The sequence below is a fragment of the Pristiophorus japonicus genome, chromosome 22 (genome assembly GCF_044704955.1).
Source record: "Pristiophorus japonicus isolate sPriJap1 chromosome 22, sPriJap1.hap1, whole genome shotgun sequence".
In the NCBI taxonomy this organism is placed as follows: Eukaryota; Metazoa; Chordata; class Chondrichthyes; family Pristiophoridae; genus Pristiophorus; species Pristiophorus japonicus.
The window spans coordinates 62268758-62295475 of record NC_091998.1 but is presented as its reverse complement, the minus strand read 5'-3'; the positions used below and the strand labels follow the sequence as shown (position 1 = coordinate 62295475).

Here is a 26718-nt window from a genome sequence, read left to right as displayed (position 1 = left end):
CCTAATCATGTTATGATTTTCTAAATGCCCTGTTACCACGTCTCAAATAATAGATTCTAGCATTTTACGGACCACTTATATCAGGCTAACTTGCCTATATTTCCCTGTTTTCTCTTTCCCTCCTTTTTGAATTAGCGGGGTTACATTTGCTACCTTGCAATCCACGGGGATGTCTAGAATCTAGGGAATTCTGGAAGATCAAACCTAATGTATCCACTATCTCTGCAGCCACCTCTTTTTAAAACCTAAGGTGTAGGCCACCACATCCAGAGGATTTGTCAGCTTTTAGTCCCTTTAATTTTTACAGTACTTTTTCTTTACTAATATTAGTTACTTTTAAGTTCCTCACTCTCTTTAGACACTTGGTTCCCCACAATTCCTCATATGTTCTTTTTATCCTCTACTATGAAGACAGACAGAAAATATTTGTTTAACATTACTGCCATTTCCTTATTCCCCATTATAATTTCTCCTGTCTCTGCCTCTAAGGCTCCCACTTTTACCAACACTAATATCTTTATTTTTACATACTTGTAAAAACTCTGACAATCTGTTTTTATATTTCTTGCTAGTTTACTCTCATTCTATTTTTTTCCTTCCATCAATTTCTTCGTTATCCTTTGCTGATTCAAAAAGCCTCCCAATCCTCAGGCTTACTACTCTTTTTGGCAACATTGTAAGCTTTTTCTTTTAATCTAATGCTATCCTTAACTTCTCTAGTTAGCCATGGGCTGTACCACTTCTCCAGTGGTTTGTTTTTTAGACAGAGGTTCTGTGGGACGGAGGAAGGAGGACAGTAGGAGTATGTTTGAGTTTGTGTATATGTATTGGCACATGCGGCAGAGCCCAGTCTCAAGTCGTCTTGCTACTGGACCAAGACCTCGCTCCGTCAAGCCCGTGTGGTGACTGGTGTGGAACGGCCACCCTATATTAAAAGAATTCACGCACAGGCATCTTCCACCGTTTAAAATGAGTTCATCGGTCACCTGAGTACTGATTTTTAGTACTGAACCCCGAGGGACTGCCTATGATGTATCACTTTTCCAATGTTTTTTAAAATTCCTTAAGGGAATGTATAGTCATTGGGACTCATGAATTATTTCTTTAAATTGCTTATCTACCATTATATCTTTTAGTCTAATTTCCCAATCGACATCGGCCAACTCGCCCCTCATACCTCTGTAATTGGCTTTGTTTAAGTTTAAGATCCTAGTTTCGGACTTAACTACATCACACTCAAATTTAATATTAAATTCGATCATATTATGATCACTCTTCCCCAGAGGATCCTTTACTGTAAGATTACTACTTAATCCTGTGTCATTACACTAGATCTAAAACAACCTGTGCCCTAATTGGTTCTTTGCCATATTGTTCCAGAATACTGTCTCGAAGAATTCCATGAACTTGTCTTCCAAGATACTTTCGCTAACTTGGTTTGCCCAGTCTATATGGAGATTAAAGTCCCCCTTGATTATTGTATTACCCTTGTTACATGCTTTGCTAATTTCCTGATTTATACTCTGTCAAACACTGTGATTACTGTTATGAGGTCTATAAACAATATCTGATTTTAGAAAATGAGAAGCCAGTTAAACCAATTTAAAGAGCTTGCTTTTTGAGCTCAATGACCATTGACTTCGGTTCCACTGTCTATCGACCTCGTTGTTACTAGCCAAAGAAAATTTGCACAGCAATACTATAGTGTGTGACAGTTTAGCCAATCATACTTAATATTTTAGACTGAGGATTTAATGAAGCATGGATACTTAATGAAACTGAGGCATACATAAACTGTCACTCACATAATAAAACAAATAACTTGCATTTATTTAGCACCTGAGGACATCTCGAAGTGTTTTACAGCCAATTATTTTTTGTGTAGTTACTGTTGTAATGTCGGGAAACATGTCAGCTGAATTGCGCACAAGCAGATTCCACAAACAGCAATTAAATAAATGACCAGATAATCTGTTTTAGTGATGTTAGGTGAGGGATAAACATTTGCCAAGACTTCAGGGATAAATTGAATAAGGCCAAATGATCCGCCTAATGGCTTAATGCCTCATTCCAGAGATGGTACCTCCCACAGTGTAACACTCCCTCAGTACTGCCCCTCCAACAGTGCGGCACTCCCTCGGTATTGCCCCTCCGACAGTGTGGCGCTCCCTCGGTATTGCCCCTCCGACAGTGCAGTTCTCTTTCAGTATTGCCCCTCCCACAGTGCAGCACTCCCTCAGTACTGCCCCTCCAACAGTGCAGCACTCCCTCCGTACTGCATTGATTTATCAGCCTGGATTACGTGCTCATGTCTCTGGAGTGGGGCTTGAACTTTTGACTTTCTGACTCAGAGGTGAGTGTGCTACCACTGAGCCATGGCAGATACCTAATTAAGTTGGCCTTTCATCATGAAGAAAGGCACAGTTTAACTGATTGCTACAGGGGTAGAGTACCAGAATGTCCCGATGTTGGACCATAAATTTGCAACCTACAGGATCAGAAATGGGACTCGCCAAGCTAGTTAAGGGGAAGGTGTGAGCTTCTGGGCTGTGTGGCTTTTTCTCATTTTATGATTTATGTTCCCAGCTTTACTGATACAATAAAACAAAGCAATTAGTGATTCCAGCTCTGATCCTTTGGCATCTCAGTCTCTGCTCCCCTGCTGCTCCTCATTTGTTGGAAGCTCATGCAGTTCTTCCCTAATCAAATCATTTCCATCCAAAAGGTATCATATTCCTTTTTAGTGGATTCGTTTGTTATGCTTACAGACCCAGAAATAGTTTTTGTCAAGCGAAAAGCATAATTAAGGTGAGTTTTGGGAAAAACAATCATACTCCTCGGCAGGCAGTAAAGAATCTTTGTCCAACATTGAGCTGGAAACCATGGACATTCCAGGGGCCATGCAATCACTGTTTCTTTTGAATAGACTTCAGACTGACAGCAGAGATAATTATACATACTAGTAAGGTGCCAGCTAGCTCATCTCAGCCAGAGTATAGATTTAATATTGGCCACAGTTCTTTGGATTAGGCAATGGAGCAATCAGCAGCGATTCCCGCTCTAGATCGCTATGTAGTATATTTGTGGGCACTGGATGAAGGCAGGGTCGCCCTTGCCTGTAATTCCTTCTACAGTGAAATTTGCTACTTGAGCAAAGTACTAGAGGCTCCCATTGTACTATATCCCAGCAAGGAATCGAAGATTTCAAGAGGGGAGAAAAAGTAGTGGTATATTAATAAAACCTGCTGGATGGTCAAACCAATCTCTGGGACACAGCTGAAGCAGTCATTGTGTAAAAACTTTAAACCTGCAAAAAGTTCTGCAGCAAGGGCCTGATTTGTCTTTTAAACCATGTCAATCTTAGCTTGCTAAAGTCAGACACCTGTTTACTCTCCTTTAGTCAATTACAAGGGTCGGGACATTGCTTGCTGGGACCACTTTGCTAGCACTGTGCCCACATGTTGCCAGGAGATGGTGCCTGAAACTGTTGCAATTTTTCACTTGCCAATGGAATTGGCAAATGAAGCCATGGAGACTTCAGTAATTGGCAGGTAAAGCCAGCTTTTGCAAAGATATCAAGCAAAATGTATTCACTGCGTGCATTTTGAAACTTCTAAGCAGATAACATATATATTGGAGGATGAGGATCATCTATCTGTAATATATTAAAAATCTTACATCTGCACACAATCATTGGCAACTTTTCCATTTTAAATTCCTTGGTCCATCTATAATGGAAAATATCTATATAAACTTGTCACAATGCAAATTATACTCTCCTGCCAATGGGGGCACTGCAGCACCACCTCTAGTAATTGCAAGACACTGATTTACCTTGCAGAATTACTAGGTTTTGTTTCTGCTGGTGCATTTTGCCTGGGAATTCGACAATCATCAAATTTGGACTTTAAAAACAATTATAGTTGAGTATAGTATTAGGCAGTCCCTCGTATCGAGGATGACTTGCTTCCACACCAAAAAGGGATGAGTTCACAGGTGTTTCAATGAGGGACCTGACAATCTAGGTCCCGAACTACAGACTAAAGGTTGGAAGATGTCTGTGCATGAATTCTTTTCACGTGGGGTGGCCGTTGCACACCAGCCACCACATGGGCTTGACAGAGCTAGATCTTGGTCCAGTGGCAAGGGTTATGCGGTTGGTTCAGTTCCCACCATTGATTCCACCCATGTCTTAAGGAATTTCTCCATTTTATTGCCTCTTGCACACAAAATAACTCACAACACTGAAAGTTCATGTTTTAGAAAACCAATTCCACTTTAAAGGGAACATTAAATCAGCCTTGGTGTTCATCTATAATTCCAGGATCAGGCCAGTTACACTTGTGAGCATATTTATCATCTTCTTTTCCCATTCTTTAGTTATTTTGCCTCCTTCGTCCCTTCTCCATTCTCAAGCTAAGAAAATGTTTCCATCCAAGCAACTAGCCAGATACAGCAGGACTCCCCCTTGAGAAAGTTACAGGCCTCCCAGATGAACTAGCCAAAATCAAGCACTGTGAGCTTTCCACTTCTTGTAATCCTTATGGTGTTCCAAGTTTTCCCACCAATCTGTTCCCCAGATACAATACCATTGGATCCTTGTACCTTGTAGTAGTGTTCCTGAAGGCAAGCAAAAATGCATTGGGTGATGCAGTACCCTCATTTGCACCTACAGTTGGGGATTCCCTACACTTCGAACTAATTACACACGTTCACACACACACACACACACACACACACACGAACTGAAAGTTATGTATTGCTGAAACCCTCAATCAGATGCCACATAATTGGGAACATGGTTAGAAACTCCAGTCAGTGAGCATTTGCCAGCCTCTAGGACAATGGGGTGTTTGAGAAATCAGATGGGCTGCTTTACACTTACTATACATTACATGCACCATACAGAAGATATTAAATATGAAATGTTGTCTATTTGAAAAATTGTGTCGTGCCTCAATGCAGCAGAGGCTATTATTTTTTCAATCATACCGTTTGGTTTTGAAGCTATGCTTTGAGTCACTAGCATATCTGGTGTGTCTTGACTTGCCATCGACTGAGACAATGCTGGATCAGAGTCAGTGACAGTAAGGTCAGGCCACAAGTAGCTGCTCTTATATGGCTAAAGATTCTTGACTAAGCAACCTGCGCACACCAACATATCATAAGTACTCATCTCCATATCGTTTTTGAAACAACAGGGGAAGCAGAAAAAATCCCTATAGATCTTCACTCGTCACTACTCCCAGACACAGCTGTTTTCGTTTCATTGTCACCTTCTGCTACTGTTACCAGCTTTTAAAATGTCTAGCTAATTTTCCTTTCATACATGTCTTGGTTGTATTAAAAGCCTTACATATGGAACTTTATCACATGCCTTCTGAAAATCTAACCAACATGCACTGAACTGCCCTCATCCATTGATTTATTTTAAATTTGGTTTGCTGCCCAGAGTGCCATTGATAATATTAACTGAGTGGAACTTTATGACATGGTGATGCTTCTTTTTACCTTAGCCCCATCGATGTTGAAACCCTTAACCATGATTTTGTCACCTTTCTGTTGTCACACTTGTGCAATGCCTTCCTTTCTGGCCTCTCATCCTTTACCCTCCATAAACTCCATCTTATCCAAAACACAGTGCTCTGCATCCTGCCTCACTCTAAGACCCACTCCTGCATCACTCCCTTACTCACTGACTCTCTGACCCCCGGCATATCAAAGTTAAACTCTTCATTCGCACCATCAAATCCTTCCATGGCCTTTCCCATCCACCCTACCACACCTATCTCCACACCATTCGGTTCTCTGACTCTGACCTTTTTTGTGCGTTGACCCCTCATTTCGCCTCCCTGAATCAGGCAAAGCCTTCTGCTGCCTAGAACACGGCCCCCCCCCGCCCCACCCAGACATCCCACCACACCCCTCCATTTCTCTCCTCTTTTAAAATCCCTCTCAAAAACTATGTTTTCAACTAGGCATTCATTTCCTCCAATCTCTCCCTCTGTGTTTGGTCTTGTTTTTATGGTAAAGTTACTACAAAATGGAGATTACTGTTGTTAATTGGATTGAGAATTCTATACAATTCAGATCAGCTAGGATCTAATTAAATGCCAGAACGGCCTTGATGAGCTGAATGGTCTACTCCTGTTCCTATGTCCCTAAAAAATACAGTAAGTTGCAAGTAAGGATGGTATAGTGAATGGCAAAGTATTGTGTCAGCGTTTGGTGGACAAGGCACTGTGCATTTACTGATCACATGGCAAGTCCCTGATCACAGCTGTGCCTTTAGGGGAAGGGACAGAGCACAGCTTCTCTACAAGGAGCAAGATAAACATCAGCGGGTTCTCTGTGAAAGCATGGCAAAGTTTATAGCCAATAGATTGTTGGGGGAAGAAAGGTCTGAGGAAGTTAAGGTGTTTGACGATTTGGAACTCTTGGGAACCAATGATTTAAAAAAAGGGGACGGAGTTTGGGTCTGCTACAGGACCGAGAGAGGGAAGAGGAAGAGTTTGTAGGATTAGTTATTAAGAGCTTGCCATGATTAACAAAGGAAAATTCAGAGGAGCAAGTACCATCATCATCGTAGGCGATCCCTTGAAACGAGGATGACTTGCTTCCACGCCAGAAAAAGGATGAGTTCACAGGTGTTTCGAATGAAGAACCCGAACTATATCCTCAAAGGTGGAAGATGCCTGTTTGTGGATTTTTTTAACGTGTGGTGGCCGTTGCACACCACACGGACTTGACAGAGCTAGGTCTTGGACCAGTGGCAAGGGTTAACCAGGACGACTGGAGATCTGCTCTGCTGCACCATCGGTTATATTAATAGAGGTTTGTGAAGAGGGCCGCCGCTTTCTGATTGGGGGAAGAGCACGTGCTGAAAAATGGATATGTAAGGGAAAAACACTCCAACACGAAAAATCTTCCTTGATGATTAAACTTTCACAGGATCTTCCTGTAAGTGATTGTGGGCGAAGATTTCTAATAACGGAATGCAAATTTTGAGGCAAACCTGGTTATTCACCCAACAGGAAATTGGCTGTCTCCTCTTGTGAAGTTGAGTCCTGTATAAATTAAGAATCTTTAACTGCACTCACATCTCATCAGAAATCTGCTTGGAAACATCGCTTTGAAAAGTATCTTTAATCTTAACTCCCTCCCCTCACCCTCGACTACCCCAAGGCAATGCTTTTATACAGCTGCATCTCGCGTAAATCTACACCTACTGTTGTTAAGTTTCATACAATAAAGTTCATTTTGAAAGGCCTTCCTATCTTGTGAACACAATTCAGGGTAAAGCACTGACAACTTGAGAAGATTGATCCGTGGCGAAGGCGAGTGAATTGCGGTGCTAGGAGGGGCCGTTGGCAATTTCTGACAGACGTGTGTTTTGTTCTCGCTCTTTTAGATGTATGCACACGGACAGAGGAGCAGACTGCAGAGACGCCATCCAGGCCTACACTGTCACGGAACAAAAAGGTTAAAAAGACCAAGAAACCCAAGACCCAAAACATTAAGGAAACACGGCACAATAATCAAAAGGAAAAGCCAGACAGACCACAAACAAGAAAAGGTAATACTTGTTGCCATCTCCAGCTGCCTATTTCTGATCTGTGCTACATCTGTATTGCCTTCACTTCAACACTATACCCTAAGGCGCCGATAATCATATTACAAGGGAGCTCGTGGAAGAAAAAAAAAGAAAACAAAGTCTTGCATTTATATAGCTCCTTTCATGACCACTGGATGTCTCAAAGCGCTTTACAGCCAACCTGCGCACAGCAAGCTCCCATAAACTGCAATGTGATAATGACCAGATAATCTGTTTTAGTGTTATGTTGATGGAGGGATAAATATTGGTCAGTACACCGGGGATAATTCCTCCTGCTCATCTTCGAAATAATGCCATGGGATCTTTTACATGAGAGAGCAGATGGGGATCTCGGTTTAATATCTCATCTGAAAGACGGCACCTCTGATAACGCAGTACTCCCCCCGTACTGCACTGGAGTGTCAGCCTAGATTTTTGTGCTCAAGTCTCTGGAGTGGGACTTCAACCCACAGCCTCCTGACTCAGAGGTGAGGTGCCACCCACTTAGCCACGGCTGACACTTATACCTGGACACATTTCAGTAGCCGCAACGGTGCTTTAATCCTGCTCAACATAAACATTTTAATATCTCCGTTAAAATAGAGGACCGAGTAATTTGATCTAAACATTCAGTACTTGGAGTAAAGTGGTGGTAAAATATGGGAGTGGAACAGAAATTTGGGTTTCACGCCAGAAATTGTTGTGTTCGCACTCTTCCATATTCAGAGCCCAACTGTGCAACTGACCCCGAGCTTTATTGAAAGTTACACTGTCCCATATTCACGTTTGCTATATGTCCAGGTAGAATTATAGAAGCTGGTCTGCTGAAAGTTGTTTTTCTCTATTTTGCACTTCAGTTTTTGCAGCAAGGATTGATCTCAGTCCTGTAGGATGTGTGGGGACAACACTCTCCCTCAGTCCTTAACCCCAGCTTTCTTGTTTCTGTGAGATCAATGTCATATGTATATAAGCACTTCAATGATATTGATCCCAGATTGAAAGAACAGAATATCTGTTATTTTAGATCTTATTTTGTCTCCTTCCCCCTCGCCTGCATACCATGCGCCGATCCCTACCTGGTAGGGCAGACACATGGCCTGTTCACTGCCCACTGTGATGCCATGCATCACCGACAGTTGCAAAGAAGAACATAAGAAATAGGAACAGGAGTAGGCCCTGCAGCCCATCGAGCCTGCTCTGCCATTCAATAAGATCATGGCTGATCAGCGATCTCAAATCCACTTTCCCGTCCGATCTCCATATCCCTTGATTTCCCTAGATTCCAAAAATCTATCTATCTCAGCCTTGAATATATTCAGTGACTCAGCATCCACTGCCCTCTGGGGCAGAGAATTCCAAAGATTCACAACCCTCTGAGTGAAGAAATTCCTCCTCATCTCTGTCTTAAATGGCCTTCTCCTTATCCTGAGACTATGCCTGCTAAGTTCTAGACACTCCAGCCAGGGGAAGCAACCTCTTAGCATCTATGAAGCATGAATGAAGTGCATATTGCTCTAACGCCCCCCCACCCTCCTTGGTAAGCATATCAAATTTGCTCACAACATTGCTCCCAGAAAGCTGTGCTGAGACCAATGAGGAGATGGGTGCCCTGCTTTCTATCAAATCCAAGGTCCAGCACGCTTACAGTCGCTCAAAAAGGCAAAAGCTTGGGAATGGAGTGTTTGGAAATGTTTCTCATGCCTTGGCTTATTTTGTTCCTAATTAAGTCTTCAAACAACCTATTTAGGGCTTGAAACAAAACTTGTAAAAATAGCATTGGTTGGATTTATTATCGCCTTATGTTCAGGCTTGGCATGGCAGAATTACCATTGTTGCCTGATGAACTGCTCATGTTACTTTACCACTAATATTCTGATAAATACTGGAGATAAAAACAAAACCAGTTGTAACTTCCCATGAGTGGTTCACCCAATGTCCTCCTCAACCAGTAGCACCACGTAAACACAATGGGGAAAGAAATTCCGGCCTCCCGGGTCCGTACGGCATGTGCACGGACCCGGGAAGGCATCGCAAAAGCACATGCGCTGAAAACCGGCTTTTCTGCATCTCGGGAGCCAGGACATTTGCAAGGGCAAGACTGTGGGATTTAACCATATCTTGCCCAGCAAATGTCCTCAAAACTCTTGCGCCTGATAAAAGCAGGCACATAGCGTACTTTTACAGGCATAAGAGTTTTAAAATACACCAACATTTTAAAATAAAATTATAAAAACACATTTTATTGTTTAAAAACTCTCCCCAATATTCTAAGTTTATTTTAAACTATAACTGAAAAATAAATAACATTAATTTAAATTAATAAAAATATATGCTGTATTGTTTCTATTTTTTATTATTGGTTTTGTTTGTTTTTGGGGGCTGTTTCTCATTCATAATAATGGGAGCGCCAACTTACGGAGTTCCCATTATTATGAATGAGTATATACTGTACCTGATTGGCTGCCCAGAGCCATGTGACTGCAGCTCCAGCCCTGCGCACGTCCCAATGTGCACGCGCTGTGACGCCCAGTCAGTGGAGGCCTCAGGACCGGGAACTCGCATGGGTGCAGCAGGAACAGGTAAGTGCGCATTTTAAAAAGTTTTTTACCCGATCGCTCGTGGGAAGCAGCCGACCGGGATTTCTGGGCCATTAATTCATCAGTCATCACACTTGCTGTTTGCCAGGTCTTGATTGCGCACAAGATGACTGCTAGGTTTATTCTGGTTAAAAAAAGGTACTGCAACATGTTTTGCAGTGTTTCTCAGAAAGAAAGACTTGCATTTATATATCGTTTTTCGTGACCACTGGACGTCCCGAAGTGCTTTACAGCCAATGAAGTACTTTTTGAAATGTAGTCGCTGTTGTAATGTGATAAGGTGCTATATATGGTTTACCTTCATCTGGAGATCAGGGAATATATCTGTGTAGAGCTTTCCCCCTAGGGAAATTAAATGGATGGTTCATGTCTACATGGAGCGTGGAAGGAACTGGATTGATTGGCCAAAAGGCCTTTTCCATTCCCTGTTTTCTTGTATTCTTAAAACCGCTTTTATAAACGGTCTTTTAACTGGGATTCCGTGAGCCCATGTTCAATCTAACTTCTGACACTGGCGGAAACCTTGTGGCCCCAGGTATGACCCCTCTTCATTAAATGGCTCCTTCTTGAAATTTATAATACCAAAAGGTACTGGGGTAATTTTACAAATGCTGCTGCGATGCCCTGTTCCACATCCTTCAGAAATGTCATCAAGGACTTGCATTTCTATAGCGTCTTTCACAACCTCACGATATTCCAAAATGCCTTACAACCAGTGAAGTACTTTTTGAAGTGTGGTAACTGTTGGAATGTGGAAATCACAGCAGCCACTTTGTGTGTAGCAAGGTCCCACAAACAAGTGAGATAAGTTACCAGATAATTTATTTTAGTGACGTCGGTGGTGGAATACATGTTGGCCAGAACACCAAAAGACTTCCCTGCTCTTCTTCAAATAATGCCACGGGATTTTGCACCTATCTATGAGGGTAGGCAGATTAGGCCTCAGTTTAAGGTCTCATCCAAAAGACTGCGCCTCCAAAAGTGCAACATACCCTCAGTACATCACTAAAGTTTCAGCCAAGATTATGCACTCAAGTCCTTAGACTGGAACTTTAACCTAGAACTATTTTGTAGGAAACAATTAAATCAAGTGCCCCCTGATTAAAGCGGGGCAGGAGGGAACACACCAAACATTTTCAAACAAATGCTCCCTTGTTTTTTTTTTGAGGGCACTAAAACACAAATTATACAAGTGCCTCCTAGCTAAAAGTGGGGTGGGGGCACTAAAACCGACACAATAAACAAATTAAACTTTAGAGGAACTTGAACCTACAAAATTCTGACTTAGAGGCAAGGCTGCTACCCAGAGTTGAGGCTGACATCTAAATTGCCCCTCAACAATCACATTAAGTACCACTACTCTCCTTATAGTAGTCTTTAATTACAGTATTTAACAGCAATGGGCGTTTAATTGATTTCCATCTGGCGTGTATGATGTTGTATTTATTGCTGTGGCAATGCAACATTTATCAAATATCATTCACTGCTAAATGCAAAAGTTGGAAATTATTGGTGCCAAAAAAATGTCACTGGTTTATAGTATTCTGTATCATAGTTTAATGACTCACAGGTCAGGCATGGCAGAGTACTACAGTTAATATTGCTTAGTCAGTACCTCCATGTGCAGTGAAGAATACTGCAAAGTATCTGTAGATCTCGCCAGAGAAGCTACTTAAAGAGCAGGATAAACTATATTGTTAAAAGGGAAGTGGGCATCTCAGAACAGGATAAGCATGTTGGGAAGGGTAAACTAGCACTTGGGGCAAGGACAGTGCACAAGGGCACACATTAGACTGTGTTGGGGAATGGATGAGTAGATGCTCGACAGCAGTGAACATCATAGCTGGGGAAAGAGATTTTCCGTACTCTCCAGATGTAACAAAATTACTAACATATTTATAAAGAACTGGTTTATGATTTCACTACACTGAGCAAAGCAGAGGAAACCTCTGCTTTCCAAACATGTTGGAAATGGATGAGTATGTACCTGGAAGTAGTGCAGGTTGTGTTGGGAACAGCAAGGCTGGGAGGACCAGCAATACAGTGTTTACGAGTCCTTGAAAATATAGCTGAGGTTCTTAAGAACATAAGTAGGTCATTCAGCCCCTCAAGTCTGCTCTGCCATTCAATATCATGGCTGATCTACCTCAGCTCCACTTTCCTGTACTATCTCCATATCCCTTGATTTCCTTATTATCCAGAAATCTATCAATCTCTGTCTTGAATAATAGATTCTAGCATTTCCCCTACTACTGATGTCAGGGTAACTGGCCTGTAGTACCCAGTTTTCTCTCTCCCTCCTTTTTTAAATAGCGGGGTTACATTTTCCAGTGAGGAGGAGGCAATCAATAGCAGTTCATTCTCAGCTCCGCTTCCATACCTCAGTGGTCAGCTCCAGAAAAGCATAAAAACAACATGTCGGCAAGGCAAGGAGGTTAACGATGGTTAGGTTGCTGCTGGACAAACTGAAAGTGGGGCAGGCCATCTCTGTTGAGCTGTCGTCACTGCCTGCATCTGAGATGGGCATCTATCATGCACGCCACATCTGCATTCATACTTGTGCCATCCAAGTACCTGTGCTATATTAAACTCTCCATACTTTAGGCATCAGTCTTACAACTGAGCAAGATGGATGGAAACTGTTGGAAGTTGCTTCATAAGGTAGGGAATAACGAGGACTAATCCTTGCCATTCATTTCTACTTTTGGCAAACGTGTGAAAGCAGCTTTCTTTCTGCATGAAAGAGCTGAACAAAATAGTTTTAGTTTAAAATAAAAATGATGCAAAGAATAACAAAGTTTGAAAATAAATGCAGCCAGAAAATCCTGAACAAAGTGAGGAGCATTTCTCTGGGGCACCTGATCAGATGTCTTCCTGAAGTTGCACAACTTTGTCCCAATTTTAATTGCACACTGAATAGTTCAGTTAAAGAATACAGCACAGAATTAAAAAACAATAGCATTTGCACATCCTAACTTTTAAAGGCTTTGTTATGTTACTCACACTTCCAATGGCGAGGAACACACAGACTGTGCAGCTGTCTAGCCTCAATATTGACCACAACTTTAGGCCTTAACCACAGCTCCCATTTTTCTTTGACAGTAGGTGCTGGTAAAGTAGAGTGGGTGCCTCTGATGGAAACGCTCCCATCGTTACACTCGGCAGGATTGAGTTAAAGGACGTGCTTGAAAGTGGCATTACATTATGTTTGGGTTACGATATTTAAAATCAACAATGAGTTCTACACTGGAGCAATGGTTCACCTCTCTCCCAGGCTTTCCATTAAACCATGCTGATAAAGCAGCTCTGCATCCTATCATCAGTGATCAACTGGAACAGTGGGCCAGAGTTTCCACTCAATTACGCTGTTTTATTTAGCACAATTCTCCCAATATCAGCGCAACCAGTGCAAAGGATTGCGTCATTAAAACGCAAATCGAGGTTCTGCGATCTTTTGTGCTAGTATTAAAAACATCGCAACAAAAGCAGCACCGAGCCACGTAAGCAGATACTAGGACAGATGCTTGGTTAAAGAGGTAGGTTTTAAAGAGTGTTTTGAAGGAGGAAGAGGTAGAGAAGCAGAGAATTTAGGGAGGGACTTGCAAAGCTTAGGGTCTAAGCATCTGAAAGCACGGTCGCCAATGGTGGAGCGATTAAAATAGGGGAGGCCAGAGATTTTGGGAGGGTTACAGGGTTGGAGGAGGTTAGAGAGATATGGAGGTGCAAGGCCTTGGAGGGATTTGAAAACAATGATGAGAATTTTAAAATTGAGGTGTTGCCGGAGCCATTGTAGGTCTGTGAGCACAGGGGTAATGGGTGAATGGGATTTGGTTAGTATTCGGGCAGAGTTTTGGATGAGCTCGAATTTATGGATGGTGGAAGATGGGAGGTCGGCTAGGAGAGCATTGGAATCGTCTAGTCTGGAGGGAATATAGGTATTGATGAGGGTTTCAGCAGCATATGAGCTGGGACAGGCGCAGTGTCGGGTGATGTTACGGAGGTGGAAGTAGGCAGTCTTGGTGATGGTGCGGATTTGCGGACAGAAGCTAATTTCAGAGTCAAATAAGACACCACGGTTGCAAACGGTCTGGTTCAACCTCAGATGCTTGCCACGGAAAGGGATGGAGCCAGTAGCTCGGGAACGGAGTTTGTGGTAGGGACCGAAGACAATGGCTTCAGTCTTCCCAATATTTAGTTGGAGGCTATTTCTGCTTATCCAGTACTGGATGTCAGACAAGCAATCTGACAATTTAGAGAACATGGAAACCAGAAATTCCTACAATAATGATACTTGATTTGGAGAGTACTGAAGACAGCAACTGCAGCACAAGTTGATTGTCACCTTTGGTATAAGCATGTCTTTAATTATATTCAGCTAATCACTTTGTGGGTCAATGCATTGTGTGGACTGAGCCATTGAGACGAGCGGACACCCATGTTTGATCCTTAATCTGTGTTGAGTCGGTTGATTTTAGCCAAGACATAATTTGAGGGACTACAATTGCCCTCCATTTTTTTGGACTACGGAGGAGAATGAATGTTTATTAAAGGCACAGATTAAAATACTTCCCTGAAAGGCAAGATCCCCTGGCACTATTTGAAGAAGAGTCATGGAGTTCTCTCGGTGTCCTGGCCAACATTTAGCCCTCAACCAACATTTAGCCCTCAACCAACATCACTAAAAAACAGACTATCTGGTTTTATATGTCATTGCTGTTTGTGGGACTTGGCTGTGTGAAAATTGGCTGCTGGGTTTCCTACATTATAACAGTGACTACATTTCAAAAAGTAATTACTTGACTAAAAAACGTCCAGAGGCCATGAAAGGCACTATTTAAATACAAGTCTTTCTTTTTGAAGATTACACTTTAAAAGCTACTCCCATCACAGTATGTTGATTGAACTGCCACCCTTGCTGTCACTATAATCAAGTCCATTGCTTCCACACACTTTCTAAAAGGTAAGGACGGTGTTCTAGGATTTTATTTTGAGTGAACTTATTTCCCACTGAATATCCTATTAGACATTATTCCTTCACAATACTTAGTCCAGGAAAGATACTCGCTGGATGCTATCACTATAGAGAGGTGAGTGCAGCAAGTGTTGATCGCATACAGTAACACCAGAAGCAGGCAGTAGCTAATAGACTAGGAGGGTCTTCGATTTGGCGGAGGGATCTCAAATAAGACAGCATTGAGGGAGCTATGATTGATCTTACAGTCTTAGGCTGTGGAGGGAGAGAAAAGTAAATGAGCCAGGTGTGGATGCCAGTTATGGGCAGGATCGGCCTGACTGTGATGCAGTCGAATGGACTGTCGACACTTATTCTCTGAGCTCACTTATGAAAAGTAAGCACTTGGATGAGGAACTGGTGGGCTGTTGGGACTGTGCCACTGTACACCAGCAAGAGTCAGCACCATCAGAATAGGAATTGAGGAAACTTCAAAAATAACCGGTATGAAAATTAGAAATTAGTTTAATAATTGCTAAGAAAGATGCATCAGCATAGCTATTCTCCCAACCCCTCTTCACCTCAAAAAATGTGATACAGAAAAAAAAGCAAAGTGCCCCTCCAGCACCTTGTGGTAAGCAAATAATTCAAGCCACAGCTTTATAAATACATCTCGTGAATCAATTCCACAAGCTTATAATTTATTAAATATGTGGAAAGTTAGCGATTGGAGTGTGGTGAACCTTCTGGACGCATCATCACATGTTAAATTGTAGGGCTTGGAAACAGGCATGTTATTAGTGTAACCATCACTGCGGTGGAGAGTTATGCCCATCCACGAGGTAATCAGACCAAACACTGTGCGAACAAGCCTCCAAAGCTTAAAGTAGCAGGACCTCCACACACACTTCGAGAGAGGCACTGGAGAAATCAACCTGGTGCATTTTCTTCCCAACTGCAATAGTTGCACAAAAACTTTGATAACGGTCAACGTGAGGTGCAAACTACACTCTCACTTACTTACCTCACTCACTTAGCTCCTTCCCCCACCAGGTCTTTACCAGGCTTGGAGAAAATTAATTAGATTGTGAAATTATCAACCTTACAAGATGGCACAAGATTTTTTTTTCGTTCCTGATTGTATACCCACAAATGGTGTCAACAATAAAGCATTTTTGTCAATTAGTTTATCAGTGTTTTTTAAAGTGTTGACCATAGTTGATAGGGAGAGTGTTGTTTTCTGTCAAGTTTCTCCAAAGTGCAACAACACACATTTCGATCAAGGAGGTTGAAAATCACTGAATAGGCATTGGGGTTTTGACCCCTTTTGATTAATATGTTGGGTGTTTAAATTGCCAAGCTTTTCATTTTGTAGCTTCTGAACCACAGAGGTTCAATAAACATTGCCCGTGTTTGATAGTGATCTATGTAATTAAAACATGTTCCAACATGTTTTCAAAGGATCTAGAAATATGTTAAAGAAGTAAGCCAGCCTGAGGTGGTGAAGTTGATTGAGAGCAATGTTTACATAGGATATACGACATTTGGCCCAACCAGTCTATGCCGCTGTTTATGCTCCACTCGAGCCTCTTCCCGTCTTTCCTCATCTAAATCTATCAGTATGTCTGAGGTCTATGACAAGATTGCCTGTCATCATCATCGGCGGTCCCTCGTATTGAGGATGACTTGCTTCCACGCCAAAAAGGGATGGGTTCACAGGCGTATCAATGAAGGACCTAATATTCCAGATCCCGAACTACATGTTGAAGGGTGGAAGATGCCTGTGCGTGGATTTTTTTAACGTCTGGTGGCCGTTGCACACCAGCCACCACATGGGCTTGACAGAGCTAAGTCTTGATCCAGTGGCAAGGATTAACCAAGACAACTGGAGACCAGCTTTGCTGCACGGACCTAGTGCGTGCACATATCACAGTGTGGCTGGCCTATGCTGCCCCTAGGCCCTCGTCTCTCCTGGGCCTCGATCACGTCGCTTCACGATCACTCGCCACTCCTGCTGTACCTTCCCACATTCCAATCAGCGACCTGGACCTTGGTGACGTTCAATCCAGTCGCCCTCTTCACAGCCCCTCTACAAAGGGGCATACTACTTGATTGCCTGTAACTCTTTGATGGACATCTCTTTGGCGAGTAGGCTGAGATTAAGGGGTTAACTGCAGTTACTTGAACCAGGTTCATAACAGTCTGGACTAGGCTGGTAGTTGCATGGTAGCTTTTGGCCATGCAAGAAGTTAGCAACCATTTTTAGGATTTAGTTTTGTTGAAAGATAGCTTGGTGATGTGCCTTTAGAGTTGATAAATTAAAGAATAGTAAAGTTTGTAAATTACTGTGAATACACTGGGTTGCATTGAGCACTGTCCATTTACTTATTCTCCATTGGTTTATGGCCCGAGTCGCAATCTGATAAGACTTTATATTCAAATCCACCTACTGATGATGAGGACAAATACATTCCAGTAAACTGTTTACAGTGACAAGAGTTCTATGATCAACCACTGGTCTTACTATTGGTGATCTGGATATTGGGTAAGTAACGGCATGCTATAGATAGGGAATCAATGCCAATCCTGATCAACATCTTCTTGTACATTTAATCAGAAGAGGGAATGTTTCTGTTCAGCTGAATCAGATGAATTAAAAAAAAAAAACGCTTTCCTGACCTGCCCCCACCCCTCAATCACAGCCAATTTTCTTCTCTCGCCTCCTGAAGACACACAGAAGAAATTATACAGGGAAGAATTTCCATACAGCATTTTTCTGGGGTTCCTCTGATCTTCTGCTGAAGTTACAGCGGTAGATCGAAGCATCTACATGGAAATTCTACTCCACTGTCTTTTGCTAAGGTACAGTGCAGTGCTGAGGGACTGTATCAATGTTGGAAGTGCCGTCTTTCAGATGAGACGTTAAACTGAGGCCCCGTCTGCTCTCTCAGGTGGACGTAAAAGATCCTATGGCACTATTTTGAAGAAGAGCAGGGGAGTTATCCCCGGTGTCCTGGCCAATATTTATCCTTCAATCAACATAACAAAAACAGATTATCTGGTCATTATTACACTGCTGTTTGTGGGAGCTGGTTTGTGCGCAAATTGGCTGCTGCGTTTCCCACATTACAATCGTGACTACACTCCAAAAGTACTTCATTGGTTGCAAAGCGCTTTGAGACGTAAAAAGCACTATATAAATGCGAGTCTTTCTTTCTTCCTGTTTCACAAGCAACAGTTGCCCTCTGGTATTTATCCAAGTGCCCATTTGGAATGTCAGCAAAGCAGCGCACTGCAGGAGGCACACCGGCCAAGTCTGATCCTGTTCTCACCCAGCACCGACCACTGGATTATGATCACGAACAGGATCTCTAATTTTGCCACTCCTTGGTGCGCAAGCATTTAGGCCAATTGTAGCCCCTCTCCATCCAAGTGGAGATGAACTAACTCAGCACAAACAGAACCTGTGATTTTTTGGGGGAGAGGTTCTGAACGGCTCAGTCCCAAATCAGAAAGAACTACAAGGTGAACAAAAGTTGGATAATTTCCGGAGTGAGGTTGGAAAACTTTTATATAAGGTCCGAGAACTGGTTGGCAGACAGGAAACAGAGAGTCGGGATAAACGGGCCCTTTTCAGAATGGCAGGCAGTGACTAGTGGGGTACTGCAGAGCTCAGTGCTGGGACCCCAGCTATTTACAATACACATTAATGATTTGGATGAGGGAATTGTGTGTAGTATCTCCAAGTTTGCAGATGACACTAGGCTGGAACAGAGCAATTATTCAAAGGTGTGAAGGACAATTTCACTGCCCAGGGGGCTATTGAGAGTTTTCTAGAGATGTGAAACTTAAGAATTTGTTATTTAAGACAGTGATATGCACTACTACAATTTGTAGGCCAATCATGGTTACAAATAATTGAGACGTTGCAGAGATATTTTCTGTGTACTGTTAGGTTTTGCTGAAATGTTGCACAAAACCTGCTAAATAATACAATGAACCAATAAAGGATAGTAATGCTCCACAATATATTCCCTGCTCGATGCAGCTGCATTGTACACACCTACCAAGTATAACTTGTGTTTATATAGCACCTTTAATATCATAAAATGTCCCATGGCACTTCACAGGAGCGTTACCAAACAAAATTTGATGCTGCGCCAAAAGGAGATATTAGAACAGGTGCTTGGTCAAAGATGTAGGTTTTAAGGACCATCTTAAAGGAGAGGTAGAGAGGTAGAGAGGTTTAGGGAGGGAATTCCAAAGCTTGGGGTCTAGATAGCTAATGACATGGCAGTCAATGGTGGGTAAAGGAAATTGGGGATGCACAAGAGGCCTGCATTGGAGGAACACTGATCTTAGAGGGCTGTAGGAGGTTACAAAGATAGGGAGGGGCGAGGTCATGGAGCAAGTTGAAAACAAAGACGGGAATTTTAAATGTGAAGCATTGCTGGATCAGTATGTATAACCATACTGTATGTGACTCACCCTGACATGTTCAAAACCAGGAATCATGTAATCTCCTGGAAGAGGCAAAAAATAAGATAAAACTCCAGCCCAATTAGGGGGTAAAAAAGATCTGGAAAATTCTTCTTCCACCCCATTAGGCAGTCAAACTAGTCCAGACCACCCTGGAACTTATTAACGTTACGAATAGCAATTGTTCAAAATCACTCAATGATGGGGAAAAACACCTATAAGACACACCACGCACCACTAATAAAACATTTTAGATTAAGAAATCGGAAGCATTTTTGTAAAGTACAACCTCTTACAAGAGCAAAACCCTTTTAAAAGAATAACACAAGTGAGTGTGGAAGAAGAAATGAAGGCATTCATGCCATTGAAACCATTCCTCATGTACAATCTCACTGTTGCTGACTCTCAGCAACTCATGAGGAGTGAGCCTTTGGTTCCGCGGTAGCATTCCCACTTGTGCGCCAGGCGTAGGGTTCAAACCCACTTCCTGGGGGTCGGATTACAGCTGTGAGTTATAAGTTGACATCCTGTGGGATGCTCGTGCTCGATGGGTATGTGTGTGTGTCGTTCCCCACCCCACCCCAACCTTGTATGGGTGGTGGGAGTCCATAGGATGGTTACAATGGGTGCTGTCTGTCATATTGTTAATCAGCATGTGAATCTGTCCACAGCGTGAAGATATAAAAACAACCAACTTATTTAATCCCTACAAATATTGTAAGATTTCTCCTTGGCCCCCGAGATTGGAAATTCAAGGACTAATGTTCCAATTTCCATTATTAAACACTGGGCAGCTGTATCCAACAGCTGACATTTCTGTGTGGCCCCAACAGGTCAGAAACTGTTGTTCCAGAGAGTGTTCGATGACCACTAACTTTACTTATCCGTATAACCTTCAGTTTTGTGCTTCATTAAATATTCATGCAACTCTGTTAAAATGAATGTTACTGGAAGTTTATCACGTAGCTACTTCTTTGAATCTACTAGTATGAGTCAATCTTGCATTTGTGCCATCTCATGCTGTGACCACAGTCAAGGTTAGACATAATGCTGTTATTTGAACATTGCAAAAATCAAGATACAGAGATGTGATTACAAAGTGCTTACCTTTTCATCCTGCGATGAATAATTACTTGTCGAGTCTGTGTTTTCACTGTAGGATCACTCTTGGACTATTTACCTTGCTGTAGTATGTGGCAAATACATCTCATGCACTAATTCTTGGACCGTTTTAGCATGACCCAAATCATAGGATACAAATTCTTCTCGTCACTGGGATGTAGTTAATGCGTTCGTGAAGATTTCCTCTCTTGGGTATTGCTAGCATGTTCTTGAAGCATTTATTTCCAATTTCACCAGAATAAACAGTAGGGCAGACAGCAAATGCCATGTACAGTTGTCAACATGGGGGAAAGGAGTGCAGTAAAATTTGTGCGACAGTGAGAACTATTGTAAACTATTTAAATTAATTAAGTTTTGGTTATGAAATACAGTAACACCTTAAACCAAAATGATGTCAGTCTCACTTCCGAGTGCTTTACATTAAAATCTTGAAGCATATACACGTCCCAGTTTGACAAACATTTATATATAAAGCAGAAGTTAACTGGCCATTTAAATTCAGAGCTATATAAATGCAAATTCTTCCTTTAATGTTGAAAATCCGCCCTCTGAAACTGTAGAAAAATGTAACTTTGTAGATGAAATGTAACTGAAAATTCATTAGGAATGATGAGAAACATGAACAGCAACAAAAGCAAAATACTGCGGATCCTGGAAATCCGAAATAAAAACAGAAAATGCTGGAAATACTCAGCAGGTCAGGCAGCATCTGTGAAGAGGGAACGAGTTAATGTTTCAGGTCGACAACCTTTTGTCAGAACTGGAAACATTGAGAGATATAACATATTTTAAGCAAGTGGGGGCAGCGAAAGGGGGAGGAGAAGAACAAAGAGAAGGTCTGTGATATGGTGGAAGGCAGGAGAGATTAAATGAAAGAGAGACGATTGAACAAAGCAAAAATAGATGGTAATGGTACAAAGTAAGGAAACAAAAGATTGGGTCTAGAAGAGGTGTCAATGGGTACAGCAGAATCATCAACAGCTGCCATCTGGTAAAAATAGGGTCAGAGGAAATTGTTGAGTCCATAAGACTGTAAAGTGAAAGATGAGGTACTGTTCCTCGAGCTCACGGTGAACTTAATTCAACAGTGCACGAGGCCGAGGTCAGAATGGAAGTGGAGCGGAGAAACATGAACTATCGGAGTGTCATTTGGAAGACATTTTGTCTTGCGTACCACTCAAACTAGATCAATAAAATAGTACGAGAGGTGACTTTGTTTGGCTAGATTCATACGCCAAGAAAACGAATAGTGAGCCAACACATCAATATTCCTAGTCTTCAGAGGGAGTACTGTAAACATTCAGAAGCTGACACTGTAACACATATATGCATGTACAAATGGTCCAAACGGTGTCAGGTAGCAGTGAATTATTCTCGTTTACTTGGTGTGTATTGTACATAAACAGGAGTTGACACAGATACATGTAAGCTATACAATACCATATCCAAATGAATATTTCCTTTATCCTGTTGTCTGCTGTACATATTTAGAAGTTGAGATTGATGGATATATGAGCTCTGCAGCATATGGGCTGGGGGAGGGAGTGGTGGTGGTGAAGGGGGAGATTCATTCCTTTTTGCTCAGTATGCACAATATAGGTACAGAAGCAAACACAGACACAATTTCCGTACTGTATCAGGTGATTATTTTAGCCAGCATATACTGTAGATAATAAATACTCTCTATATGTTGCAGAGCTGGAAGGAGAGACATGCTTGCGAACATCAGACTGTTCCGCTGGATTGTGCTGTGCTCGTCACTTCTGGTCAAAGATCTGTCGGCCTGTCCTGAAAGAGGGACAAGTCTGCTCGAAACGACGCCGCAAGGAGGGCCCACAGGGACCGGAGATCTTCCAACGATGCGATTGTGGACCAGGATTAGCCTGCCGTAACCAAAACCAAGGCACATCACAACACAACTCCAGGCTACGGGTCTGCCAACGAGAGAGATCCCAGCCCGAACTCTTGGTTTAACCGCATCAAAGATTAACAGGATCAGCTATTGCACCAGTTCAAATTAAATTAAATCATTAAAGCAGAAAATGCCAAACCCCATGCATCAAAACAGACACAAAAGTATTAAAACGAGCTCTGTGAGATGAAGCACTTGCAGTGCAGCATAGTGTGTGTGGTGGAAAAAATGTTAGCTGATTGTGTCAAATTGAATCAACAGATGAAAGTATTTGATGGCCAAAAATGGTGTTGCTGTAGGTGGCAGTGTCGAGAACAAGTAGCAGAGAATACAGGTATATGACAGAGCCAACCGATGCAGTATTGCTCACTCGCATTTCAGTAATGTGGAGTACATGAAAGTTTCATACTCTGGGCACTCGAACTGTGAAGAATGACCAGTAGTATAATTAGACATCGTGTCCTTCCAAACTCAGGCTGTGTCTGCAGAAAGCAATTTGAACCATAAAGCACGAGGATAAAGTACAAGTGGGCACAGGCTTGTGACTGAACAAAATAAACCTAACTTGGGGAAGGGAGGAGCAAAAAAAAAATGCTTTCAATTACTGAGACACACTAAAAGTGTTAAAATAGCAGAAAATTGTGGGCACATTCAGCAGGTCAGTCGGCATTTGAGAAAAGCCAAGTTAATGTTTCAGCTGATCATCTGCAGGTGAAGCACTAACTGGTCTCTTTCAGATGTTCACCAGCCTGCTGTGTTTCACATCTCCAGCACTGGCTGATTTTCTTTTTATCTCTGCTGGAAGAGAGCTGATAGCTAGCTGCGTAGTCAAGGCTCCCATACAAGCAGCAAACCAAGGGTTAAAGCTGTGCATACCAAGATCTCAGCAATGAAATGAAGTAGCAGAGCAAATTCTCCTGTTGTTGAGAAATGAAACTTAATTTAGGTTTATTTTGAGAAGTGTTCTGCATTTGAGAAAAGCGTGAGATTGTGGAACACGTGGAGGTCTGAATGTGATTTTAACTGTACTTTCTGGACCATTGTCTGTTGACGTGCTCTACTGCCATCCTCTCTATGATTAGCATCCACCTCACATTAGTATAGCTACCGTATCAAAGGCAAAACAGGCCACAGCAATTAATCTAATTTTGTAAATTCAGTAACATTTAGAAAAGGTTTGCACTGTCTTAGTAACTTTTTGAAACTCCACTAACAACGTCTGACTGATATCAACAGCAAAAAACAATTAAGGATAATTACACCAAGAAAGGTCCTTACTTACATCACCTCATACCCCCAACTTTAAATACTTTCCACCCTTCTACTGCTACATTTTCCGGCCCTCCCAAGCTTCTGTGATACTGTAGTGTCCAAGAGCTATTCATGTCAATTTTTTTGCTCTTTCGGCTCTTCCCGTTGTACCACACACATTCCCCGGCAGACCCGGCCGTAGAGGGTGCAACGGAGCTGCTTGGGAAGTCTTGCCCTCCAACGTTCTGTCTCTCCATGGTCTGTGCTTGGCAGTCAACCCCTCCCCATCCCTAACATCACTGCGTGGCAAATAGAGGTGTATTTCTGAAGCCAACTGCTCCATCCCCTATTCAAAATAACAGTTCATGTAAAGCTCAGTATTAAGTGCATCTTTCAGTATCACCACACCAGTTGATTTCTGAGCAGCATTATGAAGGCTCCATGAATAATATGCAATAGTGAGCAACAGATAAGAGGAGTGAAATATGCATGATTTACAGGTTAAATGCTATTTAAAAATTAAAAATCAGAATGTTGCAGCCTTTTGTAAGAATACTTGAACAGAATCTCTACCATCAATATCATCCAATGTCCTGTTAATTGTAGAATTACATTTATTGTAACATGTTTTAAAATGGTCGTAACACACAAGATGTATATTACACAGGGAGAGGACCTTAAACAGAGATGTTACAGCATAGGAAGAGGCTATTTGGCACCAGCAGGACGTGTTGCTGATTTATCTCTCCACACAAGTAAACAGAGCTCAGTGGAAGTTCAGGATTCTGCAGTGAAGCACACACACACACACACACACACATCAGGCAATATTAGGTTCCGTTTAGAGATTGCAGAGAGCAATCAGCTCAACAAATACTTGCAGAATAGCTTTTTCCATTTCAAATACCAGCTCGATTGCAATGTTGGGCACTAACTATCCATCATCAGACATCAGAGCAGTCCCAATATTGTATGACATTTAACCTTTTGCCAAGGTCAGAATTCTGCAAATCAAATTAGCACATATAGAATTTAGTCCCACCCCCAAGGAAGTCTTGTAATAAAGGACAATCTTCTTCCCACCTACTAGCTCGTTTTCATACCATTTTGCATTCATTTCTAAAATGTTCGAGAACGTTTGGATTCATATGAACAAACTTTTGTATATATTACAAATAAGATAAAATGTGTAAAAGCCTGTAAAATACACTAGTAAGTTATTGGGTTGCCAGCTATACAGTGTGGCAAATTCTACAGAAGTGTTGACAAGTAACACTTAAACCAGAGCAACTATCAGTATACCAACAACCCAGACATTTACTGGACTTCGTCATCCAAACTCTCAAAACCTGCTAATTATTATAGTCAGTTTCAATTTGAGTCTTTCCTCCGTGCACAAACCTCATTTTGTGCCATCACTATGATTAGCTTCTGGTGGATGATCAAAACTGGCAGTTAATCAAGAGTCTTGGCAGTTCCAACTCCAGCTGGTCTCATGATCAAACTCTACCTGACCCACCAAACCAAAACTACTTTCTAGTGCCAAATAAAATACACAACCCATAAGTTGCAGTCCAGTGCTCCTGCAAGATCCAGTCAAGCGCGCAACAACAAACCCAACTCAAAGTTGCAGCCCAGCAGTTCAAAGATGTGAGCCAAACAAAACCTCAGGCTGACGGGGAGTGACAGCTCAGCAGTTCAATAATAAACCCTGATTGGTACTGCTCCAATTGATAACTAATATGCAAAATAGCAATATAACAATGGAAAAAGCCGAGGTGGACTGCATTTTCCCTTTAAGTCCCAATGAAATACCCGATAATGCTCCAACACACAAAGGTACTGTCGTTGAAAGTATTTTGATTGTTCTTACTAATTTATTGTCACAATAATATAAACCTAAGATCTTGCGTGTTAGGGTCAGTTTCCATTTTAAGAAGAGAACAGTAACTTACCTTTATAACCTTCCTCTACTTACTTCAACAGTATATTGTAAAATGGCAGCTAAATCACCAGGTCCATGTGGTGCACTGCACCGGTGGAATTTATGCAGCATATCAAAATTTCCTGTGTATTCTGAAACTAAACCTGCAATTCTGCACCAAGAGTATCACACATCCACAGTTTTTAATTCTAAACTGCCCAACTTTTAACTCATTGCAACACAATGTCTGCTATATTTTAAGAAACAAGATGAATAAAGTAGGTATCCTAGGAACAGCACACACTGCACTAGTAGAGATGCCACACTATATTACAAAGGAGTTGCATGGTGCCTGCACCAATTGTACAGAAGCTTTGTCCCAAGTACTGCGGCAAACAACTTACAGCATTCACAACCTGCTAGACATATATTGCTGCAGAGAACCAGGTGAATACGCTCTATTCAGCGTGTGCCATATATACAGAAGCTACGAGTGACACGCACAACCACTGAATAAGTAAATGCTTGTGAAGCTTTTACCTGGTGTATACTGCACATTACACAAGGCTGGCAGAGAGTGGCTCACTAAGAATTGTGTCATCCCTTGTTGGCTTTGCAATGAGTTCTTAACCATATAATCTATATACTGTACTTACTTATTTATCAAACAAGCTAAAGGGCATTGTTTGGAAAGTATCAGTTCAATTAGCTTAACATTGGTAAAGGTCTAATTGTGAGAGTTATTGTAATTCGTTTTTTTTTGAGGTCAGCTGACCTATATGTCTGCAGCCCTTTGGTCTTGCTAGTTTTACAAACAGTATTGATTAATCATGTGTAATATTTGTATTTAATATTCTATTTTTTATTCATTATTAAATGCCACTCCAA

The 26718-nt window shown here is 41.8% G+C and overlaps 1 protein-coding gene across 1 annotated transcript in view; it reads left to right on the top strand.

Annotated features, from left to right (window-relative positions):
* LOC139234648 (dickkopf-related protein 4-like) overlaps positions 1 to 22792 on the top strand; it is a 39638-nt gene extending 16846 nt beyond the window's left edge. The window contains exons 3-4 of the mRNA XM_070865332.1: positions 7412 to 7576; positions 22440 to 22792. Coding sequence (XP_070721433.1) covers positions 7412 to 7576; positions 22440 to 22717 — 443 coding nt within the window. The 3' untranslated portion in view covers positions 22718 to 22792. The remainder of the gene's footprint in view (positions 1 to 7411; positions 7577 to 22439) is intronic.
* The last annotated feature ends 3926 nt before the right edge of the window (positions 22793 to 26718 follow it).